Raw genomic sequence first — 26142 nt, 5'->3', positions numbered from 1 at the left:
TGCAATTTTTTAGTGCTGTAAAGAATTTCAGGATACAATCTGTGTGTAAGTAGCTCTATAATGTATGTGTGCATTGGAAGGTAGTGTATTGTAAGGTGATTTATGAGTACTGGAATGCTCAGTAAAAGAGTACATCTGCAGATCAAGGGCATAGCACTTCAGCTGTTTTCCGGTGTGTAATAGGGTTGGATGACTTTTTGGAATATTTAACCTTCCACTGATGTTTAATCATGTCCAAGTGAGATCTGTCTATCCAGTTATCCATCCCATGCATCCATCCATCCATCCATCCACCCATTTTGTGATATATGAACAGTCGGTAACTGACGACTATGCTAAACAACTACTATTAAATATTTCACATCTGCAGGATAAGATAATTGGAACCTCAGAATATTCGAAGAATTGGCTCAGAAATTTGCTGAACCACTAATGTGCATTTTAGAAATTTATGGAACATTAGAAAACCTTCAAAGTGTTCCAGAAAAGAACCTCTATTATCAATTTTTAAGGATGTAAACTAGATGACCTGGTAAACTTAGTTTATCTTTCTCAAGCCTAACTAAAATTACAAAAATTTTAATATGAGATGATATGGCAAAGGATTAAAAGTTATACAATTAATACCAATCATCATGGTTTCATGGAAAATAGAACCTATCAAATTAACCTGATTGCCTGAAATTGCAAGTTTGGTTAATAAAGTACTTTTTCATACAGGATACTTAAACTTTTCTAGAATATTTGAGAGCACTCTTCTTTATAGAAAAGGAAAGCAGCCCATATCAAACTTCTTAAAAACTGGATAACAGGTAGACTGCCAAAAATTGTAAACTCTGACTTACAATATTGAGGAGTTTCTACTATGGTCTTCCAGGAGCATACTGAAAGCTCTGTGCTATTAAGTTTCTCTAACATTACCTGGAAGACATCTAAAGTAATTACTGGTTAAAATTTGCCAATCATACAAAAATGATAAAGACACAAGAAGTCGTGCTGACCTGGGTCACTGCATAGGCAGGATTCAGTTAACGAGTGTTCATTTTAATCCAACTACTTACAAAACTAAGCATCCAGAGGAACAAGTGAGTGAGTCACTCATAAAAAGGGGAAATCTTAACTAGAAAACAATGCTTCTAAGAAGAACATAGATGTCATGATAACAGCCAAATACATGAGCTCTCAGGATTATGTTGTAGCACTCAAAGTCCCAAGATTCAGTACAGTCTTGGGATGGAGCCAGTCTCTGGGGAATATGCTCTAGTACCAAGGTGATGTTACCTCTGAGTATGGCTCAGGAAAGACTTTTACTGGAATTCTGCATTTAGTTCTGGCAATTTCTATACAAAAAAAAAAAAGTTTTAAGAATTATTCAGAACTGCAAGAATAATTTTAAGTCTGAAAAAGTAATGAGAGTTGTCACAGTTTATCAAAGAGAAGGTTAAATAGTCTTCTGACCATAGTCTATAAATAATTTCTAATAGAATGTGGGGTTTTTTTAATATAGAAAAAAAAGAGCTTGGTGATTTCTTCTGGATGGAAGCAGACGTTTGACAAATTTAAAATGGAAATAAGATACTGAGTCTGCATTTTTTAAATAGTGAAGGTAATTAACTATTTTGGAACATCTTGTTTAGCAATAGGGGTGGAGCACCTATCACATGAAATCTTGATTAAGAGATTTTCTAAAAGGTATGCTATGACTCAAGCAGAAGGTTTGAACCTGTCACATGAGCTGAGGTATCTGGCATATGTTACTGCAGAATTCAGTCCAAGAGATCAGAATGGACTCTTCTGATACTGCGTATCTGTCTGTCTGTCTGGCTATTGTTCATTTCACGTTTCAGATATTTAGAAAATCATTTCTTGCCTACTAATCTGGCATGGGCTGCAGTAACAATCATGATAGAGGTGACAATTGATGTTAATGCCTTATAATAAATGGCCCCAAAGTGTGGGCTGCGGACCACTGAGACAGCTGACTGGTACTCGTTCTTCATCTTGCTTCCAGCTGAGAGAAACTGAACAGATGGGAAGGGGAGATTAAATGAAGAGTGAAAGTAGATGGCATGATTAACTTTCTCTAAAGGTCAGAACACCCAGTGCAGAAGGTAGCTTGATATACATGAGCATCTTCGTTATGTCACCTTCCCGTCTTCCTGTGCATGAAACTACTTCTATACATTGAGGCAGTGTGGGCTGGAATGTGCAGAGAAGTGGTCCCTGTTGTTGTGCATTGTCAGCTGGATGATCTCCAGGTACTGCCTCAAAAGAGCAGTATCTTCTCTGAAGAAGGCTGAGGGATACAGATGCTGACCCTGTGTATGGTTCTTCAAACCAAGAAGGAGTTTTCTTCCTCTGATTCTTTTCTTTCACAGTCTCTTTGTTGTTTGTTTGTTTTATTTTTTTTTATGCAGAAATTACTCTCATGACTTACACTGAAAGCACAAGGTTAAGATTCAAGATTAGACTAGAATTTGGACAGTTTAAATTACTACATGGTCAGATCTGGAGTTTTGACTCATGCATACATCTGGAATCAGGGCTCCTGATCAGGACCAACTGTTTTTTCTAAAAAGAGAAATAGAATAAGAAAAAATCTGGTCTGGAAAACCACAGCAGATTCCTCATCCCATGAAAGGAGCAAACACTAAAAACTTTGCTCTTTTTCCTGTAAACAGATCTTGTCTAAAAGGACAAGCCACTATTCGTCTGATACTGTGGACTGTGGGTCTATCCATTCTGTTAAGAAAGACCCAAAGAATGGATGGAAGAAGTGAAGGATTCAGGTTTCAGTCATTGGAGACCTTATGAATTAAATATTGGATCAGTATACATACATGTCTGCTGTGAACAAGAAGCATTGTGGTGCTTCTAAAAGAAGAATAATGTTCCAACCCAGCTGATGATGATCTTCCTCACAAGAAATAAACTAACCAGTGAGAAATGACTCATAGATAAGTGAATAGTATTTGGTCTTTTTTTTTTAATTAGATTAGATTAGATTAGATTAGATTAGATTAGATTAGAACTGAAGCAACTTCCTAACTGCTTTCAGACATGGAAAGAACTCTTCTTGCCTTCCTTTCTGAGCATTCCTTTTAAATGTTTGATGTTGTCATGTATCAATATAAGGTTTATGGGGAAAATACATGGCTGGAAAAAGCAGATGAAATTTAGAGGAGACAAGTTCTTCTGCCAGTGTAAAAGCAGAAGCAAAGAATCATAGAATCATAGAATCATAGAATGACTAGGGTTGGAAGGGACCTTAAAGATCATCGACTTCCAACCCCCCTGCCATGGGCAGAGAAATCCTCCACTATACCAGGTTGCCCAAAGCCTCATCTAACCTGGCCTTGAACACTTCCAGGGATGGGGCATCCACAACATCTCTGGGCAACCTGTTCCAGTACCTCACCACCCTCAATGTAAAAAATTTCTTCCTTATATCTATTTGATATCTCCCCTCTTTCAGTTTAAATCCTTTGCCCCTTGTCCTATCACTACATGCCCTTGTCAAAAGTCCCTCTCCAGCTTTCCTGTAGGCCCCCTTTAGGTACTGGAAAGCTGCTATAAGATCACCCTGGAGCCTTCTCTTCTCCAGGCTGAACAGCCCCAACTCAGCCTGTCTTCATCGGAGAGGTGCTCCAGCCCTTGGATCATCTTTGTGGTCCTCCTCTGGCCTCATTCCAGTAGCTCTACATCCTTCTTATGTTGGGCACTCCAAAGAGTTTAGTGTAGGTTTTAGACAGGTTTTGAATGGGAACTGAGCAGGTGCTCAGTTAAGGATGCACTGAGAGTGTTACTGAATCAAGGTGAAGGCTATTTTTACATTTGTTTTGTTGGAGTTGTACAATATAAACTAGATGAAAATAACTACTGAAGTGTCTATCAGCCATGTCACAATCTCTTTCTTATCTTAATCTTAATTTCTTTGCTCCCAGGTTCTCTTTGGATCCCATTCAATTTGTGGTTTCTTGATAAGGGAGACAGGTATGAACACTACAGCTACTGAAATCACCAGTTGTCCTTCTTGGTCTATAAAATATAAGCATCATAAAAGGTAACCTTCATTTTGATAATATTTCATAGTAGGGAAGTGAATTTCTTCCTGGGCTAATCAACTAAGAAAAAAAACGGAAAACCAGTCTGGAAGGTGCACTGTGAATTGTACTAGTGACTGCTTTTTATCAGTTTTATCATGTCCCACAGAGTCTCTGAAATAGATCCATTCTTGGTGTAGCAAGGTACAGAATCTCACCAACCTTGCTGCTGCTTGTCATTACTTAGATGAACAACTAACCCTCTCTCCCCTTTATGTTGTTACACACAAGATACCTCATTACAGGTAGGTTGGGGCAACCCAATAGATATAGAAAGACTTGAAGCTTCTCTTGCAGGACAGTCCAGAAGTTTCTGTTCAGAAGCCAGAAGTAGTGATGAATAGTTTTTGGCTATGCTTTTCAAACTAATAGTTTATTTTCTGTGGAGGCACAGTGCTAAAACTAGATAACAAAACTAAAAATGAAATCAACAGGAAAAAAGCTCTCCATAAACAGCAAGCCATTTGGGAAAGAAAAAGAAAAGAGAAAATGTCTTAATATCCAGACCAGAAGCTTGTGAACTGGCACTGACCTATTCTTGGTACCAAGAGGAGAAAGGAAAGAGTTTTACAAGTACATTTAAAGCTGGAAGGTAACATATTGTTCCAGATCCAACCAGCTGTTACCTCTTTGTTTTTATCTGCCCACAATGAACAGGTAAATGATCAGCTGGCCTTTTTTGTTATCAGCATTAATGGGAATGAAACACCTTCATATTCTAATGTAGATGCTGATAAATTCTTGTCGGTCTGCCAGCAGAGCATTCACCATCAATGGCCTTCAAAAGAGTGTCCTAAATCCTGGAGATCTCTCTGAAGAGCCTCCTGCAATCCCTCAGAAGAGTTACATTTAGTCTATTGGTCTTCAATTGTATCATAGATTGACTAAAGCCTGATCTAATTCTGGCCTCTGGGGCCCCTGAACAATGATCTGTCTGAACTCTTGATCAACCCTTGAGTGGGAGGTGGGAAAAGATTCTTGGATTTTAATTACTGAAATAAGCAAAGTAGAAATATTGCTGGAAAACACATTTATGAAAACAGCTTTGGTAAGAAAAACTGAAGACCTGAGAAAGGCAGGATAATTGATGATTTGGACAGGGATCTTAATTTGAATAGATGGGGTAAAGATACGAGTTGTCCTTTAAAAAACTGGCTCTTGCAGTAACTCCTAAAATCAAGTAGCAAAAATTCCTCTCTCACAAGCATTTTTAAAAGCGCAATACCACATTAATCCTTCTGGAGCCTGTTTAGCCACATGGGGAGCTGCACAATGACCAGGGTAAATTTTACGATTTCTGGAAACCCTTCTAAAGAAGGATTTTAAAGTGTCATTAGAGACTTATCTTTAGAACAATCATATAATTTCACCTTTAAATGGTCAGAACACAATCAGATTTGTAGGTTGTGTTGCCAAAAAGGGAGAAAATCTGTTGCCAGTGAAGTAACCAAAGGCAGCTGCTGCTCTTAGATGTCAGGTGCACCTCTTCCCTTTTATATCAATAAACATACTGGTCAAATGGGCATAGTTCCACTGCCTCTAGGTTTTTGGGTTACATCACTGAGGATCTCGTTAGAGACGTGCCCTGGCCTGCAAGGAAGGCCAAGAACATCCTGAGCTCTATTAACAAGAGCACAGACAGTCAGTTAGGGAAGAGATTGCCCTTCTCTACTCAGCACTCATTAGATGACACCTGGACATCTAGTTTCGTGCACACCTTCCTCCCAACATAGTAAGACAGTGACAAAGTGGAACGAGTTCAGCATATGGCCATCAGGATGAACAAAGGCTGGAGCACTTTCCCTATGAGAACAAGAAGACAGAGAGTCTCCACAGCTGTGCATGGTGGGAAAATGAGACACAAGGGGCAAAAATTGAAACAAGAGAGGTTCAGACTGGATATAAGGAAGAGACTTTCCACGTCCAAGGCCAGCAGGCATTGGAGCAGCTTGCCCAAATTCAAACCACTTGTTCAGTGGTTTTCATGGTTTTTAATAATTTGCAGGCATATTTGTTATTGAAGAAATATACATACAAAATACACATATAATGTACATACCTATACATATGAGATGTATTACAGATCAAGGCTGAGGAGAGTGGAGATAAGGTTGAATTTGGCTGGGGATTTGAGACAGATTAAACTAGGAGCAGTTAATAAACGTGTGCCTGTTTTTATGGGGATCTGTAAGTTGTTACCCTGATGGCAACCTTTGAAGATGTCAATATATGCTATTTGAAGATTTTAATCTCATCTCGGGATTCTTTTACTTTGGGCTGCTTACTTGAAAATGGAAGATATCATATGCACCAATAGATTAAAACAATGATAAGTTTGCAAAATGAAACACTAAGTTAGAAATGCAAGAAATTATGTTACCTATAAAATTTTAATTTTGCATTGTTTTGTGTATGCATTAAAGCATTGCTTCTAACCACATATTTCTGTATTTTTCTTTCTCATGACATCCTTGTTTTAATTACTGTAAGGAATGAATAACATAACAGGGTTAGGAACATGACAGTGTATCAGACTGATTATTCCAAGTGTTGGAGTGTAGACAGTAAATAAGGCAGGAAAAGGATGGTGTTGTAGTTGTACAACCAAATGCTGCCTTGGAGAACTGGAATTGATCCCTATTTCTGCCATGACATCCCAGTTATGCTGAGTAAATCGCATATCACAAAGCTCCTTTAATGAGATCTCCTAAGCTACTTTTTACTGGTAAAATAGGGCAAGCTCTGAGTGCAAATCATAGAATTATAGAATCATAGAATGGTTAAGGTTGGAAGGGACCTCAAAGATCATCTAGTTCCAACCCCCCTGCCATTGGCAGAGAAATCCTCCACTATACCAGGTTGCCCAAAGCCTCATCCAACCTGGCCTTGAGCACTTCCAGGGATGGGGCACCCACAACTTCTCTGGGCAACCTGTTCCAGTGCCTCACCACCCTCAATGAAAAAATTTCTTCCTTATATCTGATCTAAATCTCCCCTCTTTCAGTTTAAATCCATTGCCTCTTGTCCTATCACTACATCCTTGTCAAAGGTCCCTCTCCAGCTTTCCTTTAGGCCCCCTTTAGGTATTGGAAAGCTGCTATAAGATCATCCTGGAGCCTTCTCTTCTCCAGGCTGAACAGCCCCAACTCTCTCAGCCTGTCTTCAGAGCAGAGGTGCTCCAGCCCTCCGATCATCTTCAGGGCCCTCCTCTGGACTTGCTCCAACAGCTCCATGTCCTTCTTATGTTGGGGACTCCAGAGCTGAACACAGTATTCTAGGTGGAGTCTCACAAGAGCTGAGAAGAGGGGCAGAATCACTTCCCTTGACCTGCTGGCCACACTTCTTTTGATACAGCCCAGAATACAGTTGGCTTTCTGGGCTGCAAGCGCACATTGCCAGCTCATGTTGAGCTTCTCATTAATCAACACCCCCAGGTCTTTCTCCTCCAGTATGCTCTCAATCCATTCTCCGCCCAGCCTTTACTTGTGCTTGGGGTTGCGGCAACCAACGTTCAGGACCTGGCACTTGGCCTTGTTGAACTTCATAAGATTCTCACAGGCCCACCTCTCCAGCCTCTCAAGGTTCCTCTGGATGGCATCCCTTCCCTCCAGCGTGTCCACACACCACACAACTTGGTGTCATCTGCAAACTTGCTGAGGGTGCACTCGGTACCACTGTCCATGTCTCCAACAAAGATGTTAAATAGCACTGGTCCTAGTACTGACCCCTGAGGAACACCACTTGTCACAGGCCTCCACGTGGACATTGAACTGTTGACCACAACTCTTTGAGTGTGACCATCCAGCCAATTCCCTATCCACCGAGTGGTCCATCCATCAAAGCCATGTCTTTCCAGTTTAGAGACAAGGATGTCCATGGCTTGTATCTATGTGACTAAACTCTCCTACCCCTGGAGAGAGGGTGGCCTTGTCTATACTGTTATCTAGGGACAGTCCCCAGCCCTCGTCACCCCTGAGCCATGCTCAAGGAACATCCAGCCATGAGTTAACTGTCTTGGCTCAAGGAGAGCCAATGGCATACAAACATTAAAAAGATACAGATAGTTATGGCACAGTGTTTGAGCTGATATGCAAGGCCTTTTTAGTTTGCCAGCGAAGATGAAGTTTTCCTGCGTGTTTCTCATTTCTCGGAGCACGGTGCTTGACCTGGGGTTTCACTGGCAGAAAGGCTGCTCCCTGTACTTGCGTCTGAAGCGATTACAAACATAGCATGCCCTGAATCGTGCTAAATCATTCAAGAAAACAAGCAAACAGACTGATCAGGCTCATGGCATCCCAGATTAGGCATCCAAGATTAATAAATAGTTTTGAATATCTTTCTATGCCTCATCATCCCCTTGGTGAAATGAGGACACCACGAGCACTGTGAGAAGGCTGTTACCTGTAGCTCTCTGAACCTCTCAAATGCTCTGCTGGGAACAGCCTTAGGAAAACAGATGAGGAAATAATAATAAATTCATATTCATAGCAGGGTTTGAATATTGTACGGGAAGTAAGTCTTGAGGCCAAGCACAGAGCTGTGAGGATCTATTGAACAGCTGCTCAGTAGCTAGCTAGCTGACAGACTTCAAAATGCTGAAGAGCAGTCCTGTACAATAAATGAGACAGGATAAACGGATATAAAGAAGTTGTAAATAGATATACGGACGACAAACGGGTGGTTGGATGGATTGATAGAAACTCTTCCATTCTACAGCTCGAATTCTCCTTGCACAAGAGAGATCTTTGGAAAATAAAAACAGATGTAATGGGTAGCCAAAATGCTGTGGTGGGTCTGCAGTCTCACAAGAGCAGGATGTGGTAAGTCTGCACTCTGCAGAGCAATCACCTTGAGTTCAGAAATGGGCCTGCCAGTCGGAGGAGTCATTAGTTCTGACTTCTGAACAGAAACTTCTGGTCTGGATGAAAGCAGCCCTAGAGAACCTCCTCTGGAATTTCTGCTCATGACGGAGTTTGCATTTGAAACTACAATATCCTTGGAGCACATGTAGGACTGGTTGTACATGATTTGGGTTCATCTACTCTACCTAACGTGAAAAAAGGTTTTTAGAGGAGGTGGCAGCAGGTAGCATGCTGTGCAGGCACACGAGAGCCTGGTCAGGTTCTTTTCCTAGGTCCCAATGCTGATTTGAATCTCAGAGAAGGAAGTTTTTAGTTTCCTTAAAATATCTTTTTTTTTTTTCTCTTTTCTTTCTTCTGGCGTTAACTCTTAACATCGGTTCATTTCTATTAGTCATATAAATGGCTGTTTCCCCTTTCAAGGTCGTTAAATGAGTAGCCACAAAGACCCTGCAGTAATGAGTTCCTGCATCTAATTACACTGTGAGTAAAAACATTTAAAATTATTGTGTAAGTGTGCCTGTGAGTAGGTATGTACATAACTTTTAAACATATTCTGAATGGACTGTCTATCACTTGTGTGAAGAGATGGATAGAATAGTGACAGACACATGGACAGACAGATAAATAGAAGACAGATTCTACTAACATATTCTTGTCTAATAAATTGTTAAGCTACAAAAGAAAGCAGAAGTCCCTCTGTACAAGGTATAGATTTTCTTTAATGTGAGTTATTGGGAAAAGACAGAGCTGTCCCTTTAACGGGAGAGCTGCAAACAGCTGTTCCTTATGCGTACATGCTTGCTTGGTCTGAAAGTTTTGGTAAGTCAGTGCATAACTGACAGTTAGATTTATCTCCCCAATAAGCAATCAACATTATAATAAAGGAAAAATGCTTTCAGTGCACCTTTGAGAGTGCATCAGAAATTAATCTAAACATCAAATTAATTATAGTTTGTAAATGAATAGTGGCTCACAGCCCTAATACTTCTCCCGCTCCTCCTCCTCCCCCTGAAGCCTCCTCCAGCCAACTGCAATGGCTGGAGGTGCTGTGCAGTGAGTTTGATGAACAGATCCTTCTCTTTTGTACTTGTACAACTCTTTCCTTATTAGCTGGAGAGAGTACCATCCTTGCTCTGTGGATCTGAAGTCTCAGAGCTTGGCTGTTCTGGAGTATAACAGAGAGTCTCTAGCAAATAATAAACTTTAGTGTCTCCCTTTCTTCTGGGAGCCCTAAGCACCCTCAAAAAATGTCCTCCTCCCCTCAGCTTACTTTCCAACTCATGAATCTCTCTTTGGCTGGCTGTCTATGCCAGGTCCTTCAGAGTGGAGAGGATCACAGCAAACCAGGGCTGATCTGAACTGAAACATCCCAGGGGTCAGGCGTGTTTAACATGCCTGGATATTTGTTCCCATATTGTCTCAACTCAGGCACTCAAACTAGTGGCTTCTTCCACTATACTCTGAGCTTTGATCTGTAGTCTGTAGCTATATGGGAATGACAATCTGATACTGGTCAGGGACCAGAAACAAAATGTATTGCCATTAGATCATGCAAAGCAAAGGACATAGCCTAATTCCATGAGCTACAGGGAGAAAGGCTCAGACAGAGACATTTCTTAGGAAATCTGAAATCAGGATAAAAATAAAAAGAAAAAAAAAAACAATAAAATTTAATCATATTACTTGTAACAACAGCAAGCAGAGCTCCACCTTTCCCCCAAGTGTTTACTGATAATTTCTCTGATGAGAATCTTCCAGTTTACCAAAAGAAGAATCAGAAAATAAAAACTTTGAGCTGATAAATAACTCTCCTTATCCATGTATCCTAAAGCCCTGTGCAAAGGAGTCAGTGTCCTGCTACAAGAGGGGGAATCCAAGGCACACAACAAAGTTGACCTATGGTTGCCCAGATGGAGCAGGAACATGGGACTGAAATTTCTCACCCTTGCACCCAGCCTACTCCTGGACCTGCTCATTTCTTTGCGTGAACTTAAGGAGAGTTGTCTTTTTTTTTAATTAAATGAGAAACTACCAGGTTTGGCAGGGCATGTTAGAGGCACATTGTGAGCAGGTGCTGAGCAATATTTTTCTGATGTACCTCAGGGTCTGTTGTTCTACTCTTATGTCTTATGGAGTGCTGCCAATGCACTTTAGACCCGATCTGCAATGCCCCTGGTCCCACGGCCCTGAACAGCTTTGCCGGTGTGCCAGTCTCTTGATGTTTCTGTTCTTTCTGTTTCAGCTTCCAGGTTGAAACTCTGTAGACCATCATGACCTGCCTGCTGCCTTGCATCTCCCACCCCACCTTTCCGCCACCACACTGTGGTCTTGAGCTGCCACAGTGTGTTTTTAATACCATGATACAAGCTCTACCCAACCATCAGCTCTTCTCCTGAGCTTCATCCCCTCCTGTGTCCAGGCCTCATTCCTCACTGCTTTTCTCACCTTTAATCTCCCTCCTTTGGCTCCCTTGTTTCTTGTCACCAGCTAGGAGCAAGAAGAAGTTTAGTAGGGAATAGAAATATTTAACAGTGAAGGTAATTAACTGCTATGACCCTCATCAAATGGTGTTATCTTCTCTCTTCTGGCATCTTCAGAGAATACTGGATGTTTTTTCAAATGGGTGGCCCACTAGCAACTTTTGAGTGGGCTCCTTGCAGGAACTTCAAGTGAAACTCAAATGTCCATATTGTACCAAGAGTCAAATAAGATGTTTCTTTTAGGCCATATAAACCTACAGTCCTAAGAAGCCTTCACAGTTTGTAGTCAAAACTAGAATGCTCCTTGCTACCTTTATGTGGAACATTTCAAAAAGGGATGGGACATCCCTACTACCAGTGTGAAAGTTCATCTGGAATGCACAGGAAAGGAGGAAAACCTCCAACAGTTGTGGTTGCCTACATCTGGGGTGTCAGACCATGTCGAGCTCAGTGGAGGGAAACCACAGTCTCTGTGGGCACAGGAGAGGTCCTTCACACCATCCTGGAGTCATTGTCCCATGGGCAGAAATTGAAGCTGCCACCCCAGTGGGTATGGGGAGCAGGTACATGTCAAGGAGACACATGTGGGGGACAAGGAGGGGGCATGGAGCTGAACTGGCTAGACAGCGTCTGCTGTTCAATGGCGTGCAAAAAGCCAGCAGATCCAGGTTCTCACTGCTCTCAGAAAAAGCTGACTGGAGGAATGAATTTCCAAGTGCACCAGTAAAGCAATTCCTCCAGCTTTAATTTATCTACATCTTGCTTGACACCTTGAGGTAATCATTTGGCCTCTGCTGCTCCATCCACATCCTCGTTTTTCTAATTTCTGTCATATCTTCCTAATTAATATTACCCAAACCTATCCTTTTCTCTCTCTTCTCTGTTAAAACGTTTTCCTAGAACATGTCTGGCTCTGTATTTCTCTAGTTTAACGTTTTCAAACACCTTCTTAAAACGTGTCTTGTGCAACAACAGTAAATGCTCCTGAAATTAGGACTGTATTGTAGCATCACCCTACAACAGAGGTAGAGCTAGCCATGTCTTCTCACATTGACTACTTGTCTTAGCAGCATTAATAGTGTCATTTTACTGGAGTTTTCTTTTTGTCTTGTACGTAAACTGTTCATGTTTAAATTATCTGCATAACTGAGAGGGGAATTATCAGCAGAACCATTGGGAGCAATGCACAGAAGTATTTCATCTCCTCTAACATTTATCATACCTACACACAGAAGAACTTACACACATGCAGTGGGAAGGTGAGAGACCCAGTGCAGTCTCTGCCTTGCACAGAGACAAGCTCCAGGCTCCTGCAGAAGGTGACGTTCAGGCTGATGTTCTCTGTGCAAGACTCTCTAGATCAGCCTGCTGTGAGAATGGGGGTCTCGCTGTCTTCAAGGAGCTTCCAACTAAGTCTAATTTTTCCCTGAGTGAGACAATGATTCTCGCTGAGGCCTTGCCATTTCGCTGGGAATGGGCAGCATGGGACAGCAGGAGAAACATGCTGGCTGTGAAAGAAGTGCGTGGGAAGAGGCTACAGGTGTCAGCTGAGCATCGAGTGACGGACTAGTGGGGGAGGAGAGAGAAGGGCAGAACGGTGAAGAGCCGTGAAGGTGAAATCAGTAAGTCTGAATACGAGACGGTGGACAAGGCAGCGCCTGAGGAGAAATCCGAGGGGATGCTGACATGGTCGATGTGATGGAGGCTCAGGCCATGGGGACAGACAGGGTGTTGGTGAGCGGGAGGGAGAAGTATGGTATGCGCTTGGCCATGTTACAGCTGCAGTAGGATAGAGGGGAAAATAAAAGCCAGAGGTTTAAAAAACTGCAAGAGAAAACGAAGGATTTGGGTCTAGCCTGGAAGTGTGCGGCAGAAGAAAAGTCGAAGGTAAAGAAGCCTCCCAATTTAAGCGACTTTTGCAGTGAGAAGTCGGGGTTGTTTCTCAGGCAGTCTTACACACTACAGCAAGCAGTCCTGCTATGGAAAACAATAGACATATTTTGAGCACTTTCACATCACATACATGAGACCGGTATTTGCTGTAGCTTGCATTCCTCGCTGCTCCTTGCCAGCCGGGAGGCAGTGGCCTCCAAATTGGGCAAGTCAAAGGCTTCATGATCACAGCATTGTTTCTTCAGCATGGGTGCTAATGGTTGTCTGCAGAGTCGTGGGCTCCAGAAACCAGGAGAAAAGTTTGTGGCTGATCTTGCTTTCTTCCCAACACTTCTGTGGCTGCCCCTGCACTATCCTGCCACTAGTCGCCAAAGGAGATAGCTGTGCTGGAAATGTAGGGGAGAATTTAGAGCCAAACAGGGAAGAGTAAAAGTCTTATTTTGTGATGCTGCTCTGCTGGCTCACTCACTGTTTGGGCCAGCTGTTCAACAGGGAGACAAGAGCAGCAAATGAAATATTTTCTGTTCCTATGGAAAAAAACATGGTGACATTTTTCTCCATAGAATTTTTCAAGTTTGTCTAAAGCAGGACTTCTTGACAATTTCCCGACAACCTGGGGCTAGACTCTGTTACAGCAATTTACTTGGGATCTGCATAGCAGATACATTTTAAAAGGTCATATAATGGTGGAATATCTTTCTGGGGCCAGACAGAATTGTCCCCCCAGGCTACCAGTTGGAGAGCTCTAGCTGGGTTAAAAAAATGCAAATGCTATGTTTTTACATGTAGAGTTTTGGGAAATGTTTAAGCAGAAAAAGGAAAGAGTTTTCTTACTCTCAAAGTTAACAAAATCCCTTCTTTTCCCTCAGGAAAAAGTAATTTTGTTTCTTTTAAAAATTGACTTTCTGAACAAAAAATAATAATCAGCACAAGCTTCAGTGGACTTAGCAAAACAAATGAAAGGTCTGATTATCTGTAATACCTTCCACATTTTTACATTGCTCTAAAGCTGAAAGCCAGCAGGATGGGAAGGTTTGAAGAGTAGTGTGATGTACTTGTGATAATTAGCTACCTGTACTTCTGCTATTTCTATCCTTCTGGAGGTGGTGCACATGGCACCATAGGCAACATGTTTATCTGAGACCAACAGTCACAGCAGGCTCTCAGATCTATGGGAAAGCATGCTAAAGCCAGGGAAAGCTGGGACTTGACATCCAGGACCTGAAACTGACTGGACTTTGATATTTGTGTCTCGGAAGCTACTATAAGGTGACTAAGATTCTCTAGCAATCTCTAATTCCTGCTTTTGCTTGCTTGTGTGCTTGAGTCTACACATACAAAGGGCACCTTCCTGCTTTCAGGCTGGAATATCTCACCATTAGGCTTGGAGGTTACCTCATCAAATAAGTTAATGTTTAGGTTCTCCGAGTAAGACTCAATGTTAAGAAAAATTTGTTAAGATTCCTCAGTTCCTGCTGAGCTATAAGCCATGACCTCACAGTACCTTGGAAGCAGCAATAAAGCCAGCCCCACAAGCTAGGTACGTGTTGCTGTCCTCATGGATACTTGTAGCCTGAGAGCCTTTGAGTTAAGGGAAGATAAGTTGAATACCTGTCCAGAAGATACTCTCCCTTACTGCACTTGTCTCTCAGCTCTGTTCTTCTCCATTTACCTTTGGTCTTCCCACTTGTCAATATGTGGAGATCCAGGCTCAGTAGTCTCCTAAATAGTTATGATAGGAATGACAATTTCATTGCCAAAGGTCCATCTCTAACCTGTGGGTATCCTTAGTGCATTAGTTTTCAATGTCACCTACAGCTGTGCTGGTCTGCTCATCTTGTTATGAGCTTTTATAAGGTTAAAGCTCTAAAAAGCAGGTGGGCTCTGGAGAGAATGGGACTAATTTGTAATTTCATATTTGAATTTCCCAACTGCCTTTTCACATCAAACTCTTTTGTCCTTCATTCTTCCAGTGCTTGAGAGTGCAGAAACCCAATGACTTCTGGCGAAGGAGAACGCTATGTCCCTTTACATCAGGGGACAGGCCTCCTTCAATCAAAGGGGAAAATAATCTGAATGGGCGGGAGGAACTGTGCATAGAGAAGGGGCACGAAACTCTTGGAAGTACTGTCTGACATGCACCACAGCTAGCAAGGGATGAGGTAAGAGTTTTGGGAGGTGGGCTGTCCAGGAGGAGGAAAGGGAAGGCAGCATGGAACGGAAGCATAGTGTGAACACTGAGAGTGGCTTTAAAATCAAATGAAACTCCAATAAGTCTTAACATAGGACGTTTGTCTGCAAGACAGAGTCCAGAGCAGCTGCAAGTAACAGGAAAAGAAAAGCAAAGGTTTATCCTGTCGCACTTCTCAGAGAAGGTCTGCAAAGAGCACAGGATGGTGGGGAACCAGAAATTGCACATGCCAGTGGTGAGCACAGGGACGGGGGAGATCCACTGTCTACCAGGTGGATGGGATCAATTGTGGCAGAGTTTCCACACCGCCGCGCTGCCAGAAGGGATTCTTCACAACAACGCCTTTGCAAACAGCGGGGTCCCACTGTGACACCATGCACTATCACTGTGTGGCTGTTGGCTTGCCTAGTCCTCCATTTGTGGGTGCAGCTCAGGGTGTCCCTAGCAGGTGGATCACAGGTAGCTGGGGCTGTGCTCTTTCCATGCTCTGGCTGGCGGAGTTGAGCCAGCAGCGCGGCCAGAGCCATGTGGGCACAGTGCAGCTTTGGAACCCAGCCTCTTAGCACGTTCTGGCTGGGGTCCAGCAGGCTCAGAGCATGGCTGCTTGCGGTCCACAGAGGAGCCATTCCCCCAGAAGACCACGCTTTCAGATGATGTTCAGCCTTTGTCCCCTTGCAGTCTGAGGCATCACAGCTGCTGGAAAGCTGCCCCCACAGCTCTGTCTTTCCTTCAGCCCCATGACCTGCTTTTTCCTTTCTCTTAGGTGTAGAAATTCTCCTTCTGCCACATGCTCCCGCTGCTGACCCTGTCAGCATTTCACCTATCCCCCAGGCCCTTCCTTGTCGCTCCAGATGCTTTAGTTTTTTTCTGTACCCTCCCCACCTCCCCTTCCAAGGGGGGACATTATCCACCACTAGTAGCAGCCGCAGCACCCCGCTGCTGGTGAGATGCCCAACCTTCGCCTCTAAGCAGTGCACACAACTCTGAGCATGAGACAATTAGGAGAGAAAGAGGGAAAGGGGAAAGTATTGACAGGAGTAAATTGAGAGAAATCATAAAGCTTAAGCAGAAAGAAAGCAGTTTGAAAGGTAAAGTATTCAGAGAAAGCCCTTTCCTGGATGAATCTAATTGTTTTGTTATCTTTACCCACCAAAGCATTTACTTTGGTTTGTCGCCCGATCCACAAACACTTTCGAGGAGATGACATTACCGAAAGGCAGGAACATCTGCATCAGCTCAGCATCCCCAAACTCCTGGGGCAGATGGTAGATAAACAGGTTACAGCCCTCTGGTCCTATCAAGAGAAAAAGAAGACCCATGAATGGAGAGAAATAGGATATGAGAAAGCAAATGGTGGAGATTTACTTTGGCATGCCCTCTCTCTGACTGGTGACAAGTCACCTCTAGGAAGCAGTCTGTAGTCTCAGAGGAACAGCCAAAGCAGAAGACCAAAAGCTCAGAAAGTCACCTTAAATTTCCCAGGACAGACACCAGGACAAAACCTGGAGACAGAAGAATGCAGCAAGACACGTGGCCATGGAAAGACAGATGGAGGAATAAGAACAAAAAGAATGAAAGAATGCTGTTCACAGTTTTTCTTTGCTCCCCATAATCTCATTTAATCTGTAGAGTTTTAGATGACCCACACTACCCCTTGCCTCTTCTCAGTGTCTGCATACAGAAGTTTCATTATCCTTCTTGTGTCTGTGTGAGGACTGTAATAACAAGTAGAAATATATGCACAAGCCCAAAGGCTTAGTTTGTTTTGTAGAATTTTACATTCAACCTCCCAACTTGACTCAGCCTAAAGACTCCACCAAATCTGGGCAGTTTGGCTGTCCCCCATTCTAGAGTGTTCTGCAAGGGAGATTACAGCTGGATTTAACTCCAAAGTGCTAGACAAGAAGAATTGCCTTTTTTGCCTCAGTGCAGTAACACATACATGTAGACGTCAGAGGGTGCTTGAAAAAAAATCCAGAGAGGACTCTTTAGTTGGAATACGCAGTTTTGTTAAAGTAGAGACCCTCATAAAATGTTCTGTTGAAATTATATTTTTAGGCAGAAGAGGGAGAAATTGCCTCTGGTCAAACAGCCTAGAATGAAACTTCAATGTGACTTATTTTTAAGCATGCTGTACTTGAGCAAAAGTCAAAAGGGAACAGGTGTGTCCAAGTGATTTTGTTGAAAAAAATAACCATTTAAACCCCTTGCAGTGTTCACTAGCAGAAAACTGCATAGTTTGAGGAGGCAAGGATTGTGTTTTCATGGTCTCATTTTTAAAGGTACTTCCAGCTGCTGCCCAGCTCTGCACTGACCTCAACAAGTAACCCCAGCTCTGCTGTGCTCAGGGGGGTCAAGATGAAGAGGATACAGTGCATCTTTCTTGCCATGTGTGTAAGAGGACAGAGGGAAGGAGGGTTTCCTCCTTCCCCTCAGCCCATGTGCCTACAACCCTGTGACCTGACCCAGCCAACTTTCCCCCATTTATGTCTGGGGCACAATGTGGGGAAGGAAAGGGGTTTTTAATACTCTCGTTTATTTCATCAGGGCATAATTACGGTGTCATAACACAGCAAATTACAACTTTGCCTTTCCTGTTAGGGAGAGGAGTTCGCCTAGATGCTCCCACCTTTTATTAGCCATTACTCATCCCCCCGGCTGGCAGGAGAAGTACGGCGAAGTCAGGATTCTGACAGATGCCCATTTAAAGCTCATTAAAATTCCTGGGCCTCAGCGTGATTGAAGTCACAGGCTCTCCACATTTCCTTTTGGATTAATGGAAAATGAAGCCCTAATGAATATTTGCTAAGCACAATTTTCCCCACTAATTTGCTAAAAGGACTGTCACGAAGGAACAGCTGATCCTTTGCATCTTGTGCATTTCCTAGAGGTCATGAGGATGGTAACAGGGTTTCTTCCAAATGGGAGGGATAGTGGTACGGTGGGATAATTAACTAATTAGGCACCCGGTCATCTGCTTAGCTAAATTACTTTTGAACCTCAGTGGCCCACAATCAGGCTCCCCTATTTCATGCCAAGCTTTTCCATCTTCCCCCACCTTCCGTCTGTCTCTTCCTTAGTCTTCTCACTGAGCAGCTATCCTTTCTCCAGTCCTTGCTGCAGTTCATTTCCATGCAATGTGGAGTCATTGGCACAATGAACCAGACATGAAACAGTCTGAAAGTGTTAAACAAACACTGACCCCCTTAGGTGTCTGTTAGAATTGAGAAAATTCTGCCCAGGAGAAGACCACAGTCCAGAATAGCAGGGAAAAAATTCACTCCTTCATCTAAACGTGCCCCAGAGCACTTCTTCTGTGGGATTTGAGATCCACATTATAATAGAATGGGTAAAATCTTGGCTTTGCTGCAATTAGTGGCAAAATTCCCACTGACATCACCAGAGCCAGCAGTTTGCTCTGTAAAACTGGCAAATTCTTTCAAAAATGCCAGCTGCATTTCCTGGGGTCTTGGATGTGTTGTGCATGAGTAGGGGTTCTGCCTGCGTGTGCTGAGAAACACCTACTAAGGCATAAGACAGGCGAGAAGGCACACAACATCTACACCAGGTTTAGAAGCTGGGCTCAAGGAGAAAACAACCCTCAGTTCACCTTGAAATCAGCTTTGCCTCACACTGCTCAGGGATTGAGAGGAAGAGACCAGTGAAGATGTGAAAAAGCAGAGAACATCCTCACAGCCCGGTTCAGCTCTGAAATGTGGCTGGGAAACCCATGCTGTGACTGCCCGTACTAACTCAGACACACTGAGTTCTCACTCTTGCTCCCGACTTCAGAGGGTTTTTGCTAATTTCCAGTGCTGAAAACTCCACCTGCTACCGAGAAACAACCTGGGGTAGTTTGATTTGTGATACCACTCTCACATATGAAAATTCTGTCATCAGAATTTAACAAGAAATTTCTTGTTAAATTCATCCATTCGTAAGTTACCTATCACAGTTAGACTCCTTGGTAAAGAGTTAAAAACCAAGCTCCCTCTGTCTCAGCTCTTCTACCTTATTGTGCTGGGTTTTTTTGCCTAAGTCAAGTTAATCTTAACTCTCCATGGAAGATTGCGTTTATGTGTATGGCTACCTCTTTGTATATGTGTGTATATTTTTAAGCCCAAAGACAGGAGTTTTTCAGCTCAGTGCTATGAAGACCTAAGTTAGATCTCAGCGCACACATTCAATGACTATTAAGGGACTTGGTCAGGATCAGTGGAGCAAGAGGAAGATCGCAGCTGGTGTGGCAAAACCTTAGTGAAGTCTCCGACTATTGTGTTGGAGAGAAAGGTCTTGTTTTGGACTGAGTTAATGGATTATAGGAGGTCAGTATACTTGGCAGCTCAGGGCTGAATACAATACTAAAATTATTCACCACACACTTTACTTTGTTTTTCAAAAAGGCTGTAAGTCAGCTCAAAATCTAACCCTCATGACACATTATGAGAAGAGAATCAAGGTTCATTTCTGCTCTGATGTCTACCATGGCTCTTGGTTTTCATGGCTTCAAGTTATAGATATTTCTGTTCATTAACACACAAGAAGCACAGATAACCTTGATTTGAACAAAAAGAAAAGAAAAGTTTTAAGGAACACATCATTTATGAATGGTCTGTAAATTATAGGCAAATTATGCTGGATAACTGAAAAACTCATGATTGAGGGCACAGAAGTGTGTGATAGAGAACTCTGTGGTGGCTCCATGTTGTTTTGATTTGGAGCTGAGCTGCTAAGCCATTGCTCTGCCCATGTTTCTCTCCCTCCAGCTCATTGTTAGCTATTTAGCATGGGAACAGTTGCAGACCCAGCCTACCCCTGGGTGTCCACTGTCAACATGAGTAAACTCCATATACCTGTGCTGACATCAGCTATCTATCATTGCATCCCCGACACTGTGAATCAGTGCCATAAGGAAAGGTTATGACTAGACTACTCTTCCAATAGTAATTAAAAATGGGCTATCCTGAAAGGCTGTATGAAGTTAGCCTGCAGGCCTTCGGTCAGCTGCACACTGCACCTCTACAGCGAATACTCGAAGGCTGAAATTTCATTGCCTCTCCTGTGTCTGCTTGCTATTCAGTTCCCAGCATCTTTGAGCACAGGGCAGATGGGGGTCACAAGCCTGCAACACTTTATTTTAATACCTAACTGTACTTCTGAGTTTCAGAAACTACGTAAGATGAGTAATACCATACGAATTTGAAATTACCCCCAAGTTTTGCCTGGTTGATATGGCCTGAATCAAGACTTCATCTCTAGCTTTGATCGTTTTGGATCTGTTCCACTCTATGCATCCCATCAGCTGCCGGCAGCCTCAGTGCTCATGTGGAAGTAATGACTAATCTCTACAGGAATGTTTCAGCAGCCAAGCAGCTCTGGGCTTGTTATCCAACCGGGATCTGGAAGCGGAGAGCTAGCATTGTTATTAACAATGTGATCATCGATGTTATTGTTGTGGTAGGGCTGGTTCATTAACGAATCAATGTTTGTGCACATCCCTGCAAACATGAAGTACTCTTCTCAGCGCTGTGCATTATTATAGTTAGAGTTCCCTCTTGCTGTGTTTTCCTGTTAAAGGTTAGGGATGCTTAAAGGTCTTGACCCTCTGCTAAAAGAGAGGGTCGTGTCTTAGAATTTCTCCCTCTAGAAAGCAGGAGAGTAAGCCACAGCATCTAAAGATTGCAGGAAAATGGAGGACACTGGGAACAGCAACTTTAATCAGACTGGTGTTTTATCGCATATATTTGGCCACCAACCATTCTCAGTGCTAGCTGCTTACAGGAAGGAGCGAGAAGGTATGAGACAACTTGTCCACTTGGTGACACTCACCCCCAGTCCACTGAGACACACCATGCCTTGTGAAAACAGAGGTCTTTGGGCAGTGGGTCTTCAAGGAGTGCACAACAGCTATCCCTTTCTGCTGATGGTTCCTGGCACAATGCTACGCTGAGCAATGATCTGCTCGCCATTTTGTCCTATGCTTAATCTAGCCCCAGTAAGTAATAAAAAGCAAAGTCCTTCAGCATGGGGGAAACATCTCTGTAATGATACGTTAGGTCTGTGCATCTGTTCTCACAGCAGGGACGTGTACTAGAGCTAATCAGGAGCTGGAAGTTCTGTTCCCCAGGAAATTCTGACATTGGAAAAAAATTAATTCCAAATTAGATCGAAATGCCAACATTTCTAATTTTCTTACAAAATGACATTTCTCCTCCAAAGTAGTTCTAGGCCATCAGAATGTTTTAGTCTGATAGTGTAATCTTGATTCATTTTATTCTGACTGTTACACTATATTAAAATATTAAATGTCATTATATATATATAATAACACGTCTAACATAGAATATATCTGAATTAGTGATCTAATAGAGGATAAAAGTTGAAATGTAATTATTTAAAATGAGGGTCTCTAAGCTGAAGCATCTGACTTAAATGCCTTATTTAGGCAAGCAGTCTCCTCTTCTAGTCAAAAGAGTGGTGGACTCCCTGGAGGGAGGTTGAGACTACCTGGGAGGGTTACCTGCAAGGATCCCACTGCTCCCTACTGACTGTGAGGGGAACATCATATGGCATGATCATCTCCCAAAACATTTACGTGCAATAGTGGGAGATTCACCTCTCCTTAGTTTTCATGCCTCCATTGCAGCCAACCTGTCCTGCAAACTAGATAACCCAGGCTCCTCTTATAGTCATTGTAGAGAAACAAGTACATTTACTATATGATTCATCTCACTCTGATACAGATAATGTGCTCTAAAAGGGCTGATTTCTGTTTCCAGGTTGTCAATGGAGTCTGAAAGGACTAGACTAATCCTTTTAGACTCGACTTTTAAATAGCAGGTCCTCTTTCTCTAAATAACAAGTGTCTGAAATCGTATTACTGGTTTCTAATGAAGGGCCACCAGTGCTTGGTTTCCTATTAAATTCTTTGTTCCAATGCAATTGCATTTTCATCCTCATTCCTGTTGCTTGTCTCTAACACACACCCCCACTGGACATTACTGCCTGTATTGTCAGCAGGTCTTTCCATGGCCCATGCACATGAGCATTCCCCTCTCCCTGGGGACCGAGGAGATCTCAGCAGTGACTCCCCATGAGGATGTTCCCGCATATCACTGTTAGTGCTAATGATGCCGTGCCACATATGGAAATTGGGAAAAGACTCAGTGGACCAGGGATTCAGAGCAATCGGGTGTCTAATGGATAGTCTCTAGGCATATGAGGAGGTGAACCAATGTGGTAGGGATGGTGTGCTAGGGTCAGAAGGAGGAGACCTCATTTACTCACCTTCTCTCTGTTGCTGTGGGATCATGGGAGGTGGCTGTGGGAACGCTTGGCTTATCTGGCCATAAGCAGCAGGATAAGCAGCTATAGGGGAGAGAAAGGGAGAGAAGAAAGAGGGACAGATTTCAGTGCTGGCGAATAAGGAGCTTTCACTCTAAACCACCATATCAAGCTAGAGATGGAGTCCCTCTGCAATTTGCCTCTGTGAAGGACCGTCTCACACAGCCTGGTATGTGGCAGAAGCACCACGGTGGTGCTCCTGGACACATGGCCCTGAGCACTCTTCTTCCCTTCAGCTTCATCAGCAGTAACACCAGGGACAGTCACAAGGTGTAAATGGGGTCTCCTCTGAGATCTCCCCCAGCAGAGATGCACAACCATCCCAGATGGTACCACAAGCACATCTATTCATGGGCTCAGCGTGCTGATGTCGTGCTGACAGCGCACCCAGAGTGCACGCACACGTGTCCCTCTGCAATCTCTCTTGCACCCTGATTAATTCACATGCTCATAAAAACAGTTCACATGTATGTTTCCTCCCTTACTCTAACCTTCATATGCCCACACACTGTATAGGCACAGTTGCACATACACTGTCGGATATACGTCTTCTTTCATGTCTGTAGAGACGTCCTCTCTCTCACACAAACACAGTAGAAACAGTGTGCAGCAATTAAACAATTTTCCCCACCTCAGCTCCCCCACCAAGCAGACAAGGGGAGCCATTCAGAACCACAGATGGTAGATGATGTGCCTTGCTGCTAAAAATACAGAGTACGGGTCGCCTGCGAGCCCAGAGAGAGGGGGATAGGGGCCATGTGTGTGCAGAGGGGTTAATTAACAGCTCAAAGGGTTGAGCCGCTTCCCATCTATCAAACCTCACAAGCAATAAATGACAATAACTAAAACACCGGCAAATGAAGCCCTACATGGAGAATTAAATTAAGTTTCCAGATACAGCCCTGACATGAGATAATAGCCATTCCTCAGCGGGAGTCCATGATTGCTCCAGTTACCACAGGAAATAATGACTTCGGGGTGGCAGCTTCCTTGCAATGTTGGCCATGGACAGCTCGCGAGGGGAAGCTGAACACGGCAGGGTCATTGTCTGCACCAGGTCATTTTGGCTGGTGTCAGTCCATCAACTGCAAAGGAGGTGCTTGGCCTACAGGGTGAAGCGAGTGGAGGCTGACCCGCTGGGAGCCACAGAGAAAGCTGTGGGGAAGCCAGGAGTATGTCTGCATAGCTCCTAAGCAAGCCTCAAACTAACTAGCTAGGCTATGGTCAGCATAGACATACCCTAAAATGTGGGTGTATGCAGACATACCATACCCTGTTAGGCGCTGCAGGGTCTGATTGCCCATCTCCCCTTCTTGCTGCAGCACTTAGGAGATATGCTACAGAAGATGGCCCCCAAATCAGTGGCCTGATTTTGCACTCATGCGCTGTGCTAAGCAGACCTGACCAGGACCCGTCAATGAAGCTGCACTGAGGTAGAGGTCAGTGGGAACCTTTCCCTGGAGAAAGGGAGGAAGTTGCCTCCTTAGGGAGAGAAGACCTTGGGCTTGATGTTTGTTTTCACAAGAAGTGCAAATTTCATCTGAGAATGTGTGGCCATCGACTCATCACTCTGTCAGCAAACACCTCCCTTCCCCCAGCCCCCCAGGTGCGTTTAGAGATTAAAGGCTTCAGAGAAGAGAAAGGTTTATTGGGAGAAAGTGTTAATACTAACGACCTGCGTACTGCTGCACTCCAGCGTAGGCTTGCTGCAAGGGGTCTGCTGCAGTGGGGCTCTGTGCTGTGGAGACACAAGAGAGAGAAGGAATTAATGGATTAAAGCATGGAAGGAACTCCCCTTTTCTCTTTCATCATCAGTATGTGGTGTGGGACAGACAAACCCAGGGGCTGAAGGTTCCAGAAGAGGAGCAGCTCGCTCACCCTATGGACAGGACTGCACAGACCCCCCCATGATGGCCAGGAGGGCTCTGTACCAGGCTGTCACTCTGTGAGAGTTTGGAGAAGAGGGTGAACAAACCTCTCCCCTCCTTTCCCAAGCTTAAATTATGGAGCCCATCTCTGATCACGCAGATTTTTGGCATTGCAGTAATCAACCTCAAAGAGTCCTCATCTTAAGCCAGGACTGACACTGTGCTAGGTGCTGTGCAAACTCAGATCTCAGTGACAGCTACAGTCACATGAAGCTTTCAATCAGAACAGAAAACATCAGGGGCATAGCAGGAGGAAGGAGAATAGAACAAAGCAGTGGCTCCTGCTGTCCTAACATCCCTTCGAAGGGCTGCGTTGCTGCCAGGTAGCCCCTTGCGAGAGAGGAGCTGCTGCTGGGAGGGGAGGGGGACACTGCTTGTCTCCTCCAGGGAGGATGCTGTGAATCTCTGCATAAGGCATGCAGTCCCTCGCTGGCTTCAAAGTCCATTTTCTCTCTTTACAAGTGTGCATTCCTCCCCCCTAAAACTGTTTATTTTTGTGAAACTTTGAAGTTTAGCTCAAATATAACCAAAGCTAGTTAGGATTTTTTTTTTTTTTCCCTTTTCCCCTGTGGTTGATAGGGAGAGAAAAGAGAGAGAGAGAGAGAAACGTGTTGGATAAGCTCTTTCTTTATCTGCAGCAATAAAATATTTAAAGCAAAGCTTGGCTGAACCTCCAGTCCAAATGTCACCTTGGCCCTAATATTTCACTTCTTGTTATGAGTTTAATTTGTATTTATTGGTGCTGCGCAGTTCTACATTTATGCAGTCCCTCTGGCTTTGTACTTGTAGGATGATCCCTTAGGGAACTATTGCTTTCCCCTCTCCATACCACCTTCCTCCTTCCTATAAGCACAGAGGTGTGGCTGGAGACAGGAGCTTGAAGGTTGCAAAGGTGCAGGGCTCTTAGAAAGAAATCTGGTGCATTGACCCATTCGAGGAGAGACACTGATTTTATGCCATAGTTTGGAGGAGGCTGGCATACATTGTGGACCCAAGGAACATGGACAAAGTGTTTTCTTACAGATGCAAATACCAGCTTGACCCTTAATGTCAAAGATCATCATTGATCATGATAGAGGCTTGCAAGGTCTTGGACTTATCTCCCCAAATACAAAGAGGAATGGTGAGAAGAACAAACTTTGAGAGAACAAACCCAATTAGCTGGCTAAGGCTTGGAGGCTTCTTTCGTTACGGGCATTATTGGAGAGCAAGGACTTTGAGGATGGGGTCGTCAAAGGAAGAAATAAGTGGGACTACAGTCTTACATTGGAAGTTGTTTGGTTGATTTCCTAGCTGACTTTTGGCAGGTCCCTCAGTATATGTGTATGTGAAATGGGAAAG

The 26142-nt window shown here is 43.5% G+C and overlaps 1 protein-coding gene across 50 annotated transcripts in view; it reads right to left on the bottom strand.

Moving 5' to 3' along the window:
* Window positions 1-26142, bottom strand: part of CELF4 (CUGBP Elav-like family member 4) — a 724170-nt gene that overhangs the window by 6428 nt on the left and 691600 nt on the right. For 8 of the 50 annotated variants that reach the window (XM_086629095.1, XM_086629098.1, XM_086629092.1 and 5 more), the window contains 3 exons: window positions 24546-24611; window positions 24007-24009; window positions 22817-22897 (listed from right to left, as the gene is read on the bottom strand). In XM_086629095.1, coding sequence (XP_086485221.1) covers window positions 22817-22897; window positions 24007-24009; window positions 24546-24611 — 150 coding nt within the window. Of the gene's footprint in view, window positions 1-16679; window positions 16824-22816; window positions 22898-23710; window positions 23716-24006; window positions 24010-24545; window positions 24612-26142 lie in introns of all 50 variants that reach the window. The other 42 variants (XM_086629076.1, XM_086629079.1, XM_086629070.1 and 39 more) reach the window with 10 other exon arrangements.

The sequence above is a fragment of the Tauraco erythrolophus genome, chromosome Z (assembly GCF_009769465.1).
Source record: "Tauraco erythrolophus isolate bTauEry1 chromosome Z, bTauEry1.pri, whole genome shotgun sequence".
NCBI lineage: Eukaryota > Metazoa > Chordata > Aves > Musophagiformes > Musophagidae > Tauraco > Tauraco erythrolophus.
Note: the sequence above shows the minus strand (reverse complement) of the source record. Positions and strands in the feature narration are given on the sequence as shown.